The sequence below is a fragment of the Bemisia tabaci genome, unplaced genomic scaffold, assembly GCF_918797505.1.
Source record: "Bemisia tabaci unplaced genomic scaffold, PGI_BMITA_v3".
Lineage (NCBI taxonomy): Eukaryota > Metazoa > Arthropoda > Insecta > Hemiptera > Aleyrodidae > Bemisia > Bemisia tabaci.
In genome coordinates this window covers 166,994-174,074 of record NW_027311751.1, presented here as the reverse complement: position 1 = coordinate 174,074, position 7,081 = coordinate 166,994, and the positions used below count along the sequence as shown (strand labels likewise).

Below are 7,081 nucleotides of genomic sequence, written 5' to 3'. Positions count from 1 at the left end.
TATGGGCTAACTTTATGTTTTTTGGGTCGTAGAATCCGATTTTCGACTTGCCTGACAGATCCGACCCTCCCCCCGGCCGCCATTTTGAAAAAACGACCAAAATTTACGGTTTTCCCCCATTTCTTGCTCATAACTTTTTTCCTGTTCAAAATATCGAAAATCTCGTCACTTCTGTGGAAAGACGATTAAATTTGCAAGAGATTGGTATATACATATGTACACTTTACGTGAAAATCGTGAGAGTGGGAGCGCGACGAAGGCAGCGGGAGATATCGATTTTGCGCCATTAGATACTTAACACCCTGCATCCCTGCAACGTTTTACGTGTAAGTCATATTAAACAAGCGGTTACTTCAATGTATTATTGTGAATCAACTGCAGTGATACATGCGAAAACATGCCTGAAATTGCTTTAGCGGACTCTAAGGACGAGGGTGATGTTGAAGCTTATGACGTTTTCGACGAGCCAAGTACAGAGGAAGATTTTGAAACTGTCATGACTGAAGTTCAAGACCTTCCAGAAAGCCCACATTCAGAAATAAACAATGAACCTAGGTGTTGTAATGTTAGAAAGTATCATATAGATATGGCAACCATGGATCATGTGACCAGGTCAAACCCCACTCCTCACTCACACTCATACAACATGTCCGACCATGCAAGTTCTTGAATAAACAGGTGTATTCTCGTAAATGTCTTTATTTTATGTTTCATCAAAAGTCCTTTAAAAGTCAAGATAAAACATGGCGCAGTCGAATGTATTTACGTGCCGAAAGTGTTTTGAAAGCCAATAGTGAAAGCCAAAGTTATTGAAAGTGAAATATCGTATCAAGTGCAAACGTGACTGTGAACAGTGAAAGCCTATTCTGAAGCCTAAGGTGAAGCACATGCAAATTTGAAAACTGTAAGTTTTGGATATCTTACAATTATGGAAGTTTGTTCTAAACCAAAACCGTTGAGCGTCAAAGGTAACCTCAAAGAAAACTGGAAGAGGTTCAAGCAAGAATTTGAAGACTTGCTAGTCTCAATGGAATGGGACTCAAAATCCGATAAAGTCAAAGCGGCCAAATTAAGAAATTTAATTGGTCCTGAAGGTCGAGAAAGAATTGAAGCTCTAGGTCTACAAACGTCTGAAGACTATAGTGAACTGATATCGAAACTAGATGCTTGGGCGGAACCTCAGAAAAATATCACAATGGAACGAGCTAAGTTCAGCTCTCGAAACCAAAATCCGAATGAAAGTTTCGACGAATACGTGTCTGATCTAAAACGTCTGATCTCCACGTGTGAATATGGTACTCTCAAAGATGAGATTCTAAAAGACCGAATTGTCTTGGGAGTAGCGGATGTTAAGTTAAAAGAACATCTTCTCCGAATCTCTGATCTCACCCTAGAAAAAGCAGAGAAGTTAGCACATGCGGTTGAAACTGCTAAAGCAAGCATAGCGGTGATGTCATCATCCGAGCAACATGAAGCAAACCATGAAGTGAATCCAGTCCAAAAATTCAGAGGTCGTGGTCGCGGGCGAGGAAATTCTCAGAGGTCATCCAACTCGCAGCGTGGTCAAAGCAGAAGCAACCAGCCAAATGGACAGTATCAACAACAAAGATCTCAATACTCTCAATCACGTAGTGGAAACCGAGGTGACTTTAACGGAAATTTCAGAGGTAAACAGTCTAATTATTGTGATAGGAATGATAACTATTATTGTAAAAAGTGCGCAACAAAGCATGGGCCGAGACAATGTCCAGCCCATAATAAAGAATGTGGAAGGTGCTTTCAATCTACATCATTTTGCAAGGTGTTGTAGGGCTAATAATGTAAATGAAGTTAACGTAGAAGAAAATAATAACGATGTTGTTAAGCGAGCAGTCGAATCCGTTGTTTACAGAGAATGTCATGAGCTAGTAGCGTACAGCCCAAAAGCAAGTTTTTATGAAGCCAGGGTAATAAATTGTGACAAAGCAGATAAATGTCTTGAAACTGCCACTAAGAATTTAGAAATTGGAAAGCCAGCTGAAAATGCTAATGAGAGTCAGGTAAATGTCCTTGATGTCCAAGATCACCCAAATGTCAGTAGCGTTGGTGAACAGAAAAAGCCAAGAAAGGAATGGAGAGAGACAATATTCCTTGAAAACGTTCCGGTTAGTATGAAACTGGACCCGGGGAGTGAAGTAAACACTCTACCAGAAAGTATTTTTAAAGCTATTTTAAAGAAAACTAAAATTCCACTGGAAAAGACAAACGAAATATTAGGTGGAATAGGTCACGGTGTAGCTAGACCTCTAGGTATTGTAAGAAAGGTGGATTGTAAAACAAGTTTTGATGTGCGAGGATATTTTGATTTCTATGTCACAAAAGATAGTGACACTAAAGCATTATTAGGTATTGAAGCGTGTGAACGCCTTGAATTAGTAATAAGAAGGGTGCACTCTGTTAGCACTAATGCAGAACAAGCAGCTTTTGTTGAGAAAAATAGAGATGTTTTTACTGGTAGCGGCAAAGTTCCAGGTTTAGTTAGTTTTCAGGTAAAACCGAATCCTGATTTTAAAATTTTACCTCCGAGGCGGTATCCGATTGACACAAGTGAAAAACTGTTGAATAAATTAAATAAATTGGAGAAGCAAGAAATAGTTTTAAAAATTCCAATAAATGAAGAACTGTTATGTGTCAGTAATATATTAGTCCGTGAAAAACCGGATGGTGATTTACGGTTATGTCTTGATCCAAAAAATTTAAATGAGTGCCTCATAACAAGAAAATGTGCTATCCCTACTGTTGATGAAATCAGTGCAAAGCTGTCAGGTAAAAAATGGTTCACAGTGTTTGATGAAAAAGAAGCGTTTTATCATTTTGAACTGGATGAATACTCAAGTCGTTTGTGTGCATTTAACACGCCTTTTGGAGTTTATAGATTTTTACGTATGCCTTTTGGGATAATCTGTGCAGCAGAGTGTTGCCATGAAAGAAATGTAACTATTTTTGGAGGAATCAAAGGTGTGACAGTGTACATCGATGATATCCTCGTAGCTAATGACACAGAAAAAGAACACGATGAAAGCATCAATCTGGTAATAATTCAGGCCAGAAAACATAATGTTAAATTTAAGTTGTCAAAACTTCAATACAAACAAAGGTTTGCGCATTTCACTGGGTTTATTTTTTCGGAAAAAGGAAGGCAAATCGACCCGGAAAGAACGAGAGCGTTAACTGCGATTGCAGACCCCAAAAATAAAAAAGAACTAATGTCAATAATGGGGATGTTGAACTATGTAAGACAGTTTTTGCCTAATCTAAGTAATGAATCAGCTCCTTTACGTGAGTTACTTAAAAAAGATGTAGAATTTTTGTGGACCCCGTATCACTCTGAAGTGTTAGCAAAATTAAAAAAGAGAGTTGCTGAAGCACCTATTTTAAGTAATTTCGATTCGTCTCAAGAAATAGTGTTACAATCTGATGCGTCAAAATCAGGAATTGGAGCATGTTTGATGCAGTTAGGTAGACCAGTTGCCTATTTTTCTAAGGCTCTGACAGAAACACAAACCAACATCTGGGGTCAAATCGACAAGGAATTTTATGCAATAATTGCAGCGCTTGAAAAATTCTACCAATTTACTTATGGTAGAGATGTAACTGTTGAATGTGATCATAAACCTATTTCTTATTTGGTTCATAAGGACATATGTAAAATTAAATCTCAAAGATTGAAGAAATTCAGACAAAGGTTGTATAATTTCAAAGTTAAGATAATATTTAAGCCAGGTCGAAAAATGTACATAGCTGATCTGTTGTCTAGGCAATATTTGCAGGATGTAGCGGAAGACGATCCAGAAGAAATGGAGTATGTCCATTCCGTCCTAACTGAAGAAAAAGGTAGTTTAAGTGATTTAGAAGAGTTGAAGCGAGAAACAGAAAATGACCCAACTCTACAAATTTTAAAAGAATACCTACTCAATGGTTGGCCTAATAATAAAAGTGTTTGGCCAGATAATGTAAAACCATTTTGGAAAATTAAAGAATTTTTGTATCTAGAAGATGGAGTAATTTTTAACGATGAGAGAATTGTGGTTCCAAAAGCAATGAAAGAAAAATGTCTTACGCTGTTGCATTTAGGTCATTTTGGTATTTCAAAAACTATTGCGAAAGCCACTGAATTGTATTATTGGCCAGGTATGAATTCTGATGTAACGAATTTTGTAAAAAATTGTCCGATTTGTGAAAAATTTTCAATGAACAATCGTAATGAACCCTTGATGCCCATCGAATTACCAAAGAATGTATTTGAAGTTTTAGGTATTGATTTTGCTGAGTTAAATGGGGAGAGTTTCCTTATTTTAGTGGATTATCTGTCTAAATGGTTAGAAATAACAAAAGTCCCATCTCACCATGCTAGAACGGTGATTAATGCTGTAAAACCAATCTTTGCAACGCATGGTTATCCTAAAGAAATTATTTGTGATAATGTCCCTTTCGGAGCCAGAGAATTTAAAAATTTCATTGAAGAACATAAGGGTAAGGTCCTAACAACCAGCCCAAATTTTCCTCAAGCACATGGAATGATTGAAATTTATGTAAAAATAGCCAAAGGAATGATAAAGAAAAGCAAAGAGTCTAAGGTTGATCTTGATGAAATGCTGTTAGAATATAGAAACATGCCTTTGACAGGTATGAAAGTCAGTCCAGCTCAAATTTTAATGAGTCGTCAGTTGAGAAGCAAGTTACCTGTTAATCCTAATCAGTTAAAACCTAAAGTAGTGAATGCAAGAGAAAAGTTTCTTGAAAAGCAAGCTAAAGTTAAAGAACAGTTTGATAAATCTGCTACACGATCTGAAACTGAGTTTAAGGCGGGTGACAATGTTGCTGTTCGAAAAGATAAAATCTGGATTAAAGGAATAATTGTAGGTCCAGCAGGTACCCCTCGTTCGTATATTGTTCAAACAGCTCATGGTAATTTGCGTAGAAATACTTTTCATTTAAAAAAATCTCAAACTGAACGTTTCAATCCACTTTTGCAACAAAATGACAACTATGATTTTCTGGAGGCAGAATTAAATGATAATACCCAGTTACATAATGTAATTGAACCTGATAATAATGTAACCCCAAATGCACAAGTTGTTAATAATGCCCTGCCTAACGGTCAAGCGCAAAATAATGAACCTGAAAATGTAATTCCACGTAGAATTAGACGTGTCCCTCAGTGGCACAAAGATTATGTTATGTAAAACTTAGAGTAAATTCTGTTTTGTAACCCTCTCAAATGTAATCTGTGAATTGTACTAAAATTTAAAAAAAAAAAAGAAAATTTCTCAAAAAGGGAGATGTAAAGTAAGATTTAAATTTTTTTTTCTCAAAAAGGGAGATGTTGTAATGTTAGAAAGTATCATATAGATATGGCAACCATGGATCATGTGACCAGGTCAGACCCCACTCTACTCACACTCATACAAGATGTCCGACCATGCAAGTTCTTGAATAAACAGGTGCATTCTCGTAAAAGTCTTTATTTTATGTTTCATCAAAAGTCCTTTAAAAGTCTAGATAAAACATAGGTTTGTTATTTCTTTTACACTGCTCGCTTGTTATCAAAAACTTCTTGCACAGAAAAAATACCATGACAAACTTTATTAAACAATCAGGTGTTCGTTAGTGACATGTATTCCTGATAATCATTACCAAAAATTTCGGTTAGGATTATCAGAAATACACACCATATATGAACACCAGACTGCTAGATACAGTAATCCAGAATGCTTTTTCTATTTGGAATAAGTGATGCAAAAATTTTAATCTTCCATCAATTTAGGTTCCTTTTTTCCCCCTTTTCTTTTCTTTTCTTTTTTTTTTGTCTGACTTCTAGCTTCATATTCTGGACACTGTGTTAGAGTCGGAGATCAACGCCGGCCGTGATGTCTATGGAGGAGAACCGCTGGCCCATTCACCTGTCCGCCACCAAAAGTTGGAACTTCGTTGCACCGAGCTGCCCAACGCCCACGATTGGACTAACTCACTTACTTATCAAACATGTCCACATTTTGAAAATATTTTTGATTTTTTCTACATCCGTAACCAGTCATTTATGTAATGGGATTAATAAAACTAATACATTGAAATAACCGCTTGTTTACTATGACTTACCTACACGTAAAGGGTCGCAGGGATAAAGGGTGTTAAGTACCCATCCAAAAAGTAAGGTTCCCCACCCTGTATCTTCCGAGCGAAACAAGATAAATCAAATCGGTAAAAAAACACATATCAAGTATACTCTAAGCTTTAAAACAAGCTCAAGTTTTTGAAAATCGGTCAAAGAATTTGCGAGTAAACTTAATTTTACAGAGACAACCTCCTGTCGCCGCGTGCCCACCTCCGGACCTCCGGGGTCAGGATCCGCGGAGAGTCGATTATTGAAGACTCGGGTTATCGCCTCTATACATCACATCAACAAGGAATTTTAAAGTTTTCATTGAGTAGGCCTTACCTTACTTTTTGACGTAGTCTCCACATCTTTTTTGACATTTCTGGTATCATTACAGCAGCTTCTTGATGCCCTCCGCGTATAGAAGCTTTCGCCCCGACTCTGAAACCAGTCATTGACACCTATCTGTACCTCTGAATCGGTTGAAAATCGCTTCCGTCTTGGAAGTTTTTCCGCTCGGGAACAAATGAAACTCACATGAAGCTAAAGTAAGAGAGTTTGAAGGATTGGGGAAAAATTTCCCTACGCAAAGCAACTGATTTATTGGAAGTGCAGATCGCTGTCAATGACTGGTTTTGGAGTCAAGGCGAAAGCTTCTACGCGGAAGGCATCAAGAAGCTGCTGAAATAATACCAGAAATGTCAAATAAGATGTGGGGACTACGTCAAAAAGTAAGGTAAGGCCTACTCAATGAAAACTTTAAAATTCCTTGTTGATGTGATGTATAGAGGCGATAACCCGAGTCTTCAATAATCGACTCTCCGCGGATCCTGACCCCGGAGGTGGGCACGCGGCGACAGGAGGTTGTCTCAGTAAAATTAAGTTTACTCGCAAATCCTTTGACCGATTTTCTAAAAATTGAGCTTGTTTTAAAGCTTAAAGTAT

The 7,081-nt window shown here is 37.3% G+C and overlaps 1 protein-coding gene across 1 annotated transcript; it reads left to right on the top strand.

Moving 5' to 3' along the window:
- Positions 1-928: 928 nt before the first annotated feature.
- LOC140225850 (uncharacterized) lies at positions 929-6,085 on the top strand. Its single transcript, XM_072305809.1, has 4 exons — positions 929-1,716; positions 1,811-4,170; positions 4,339-5,168; positions 5,861-6,085. The coding sequence occupies exons 1-4, from the start codon at positions 929-931 to the stop codon at positions 6,083-6,085; spliced, it is 4,203 nt and encodes a 1,400-aa protein (XP_072161910.1).
- The last annotated feature ends 996 nt before the right edge of the window (positions 6,086-7,081 follow it).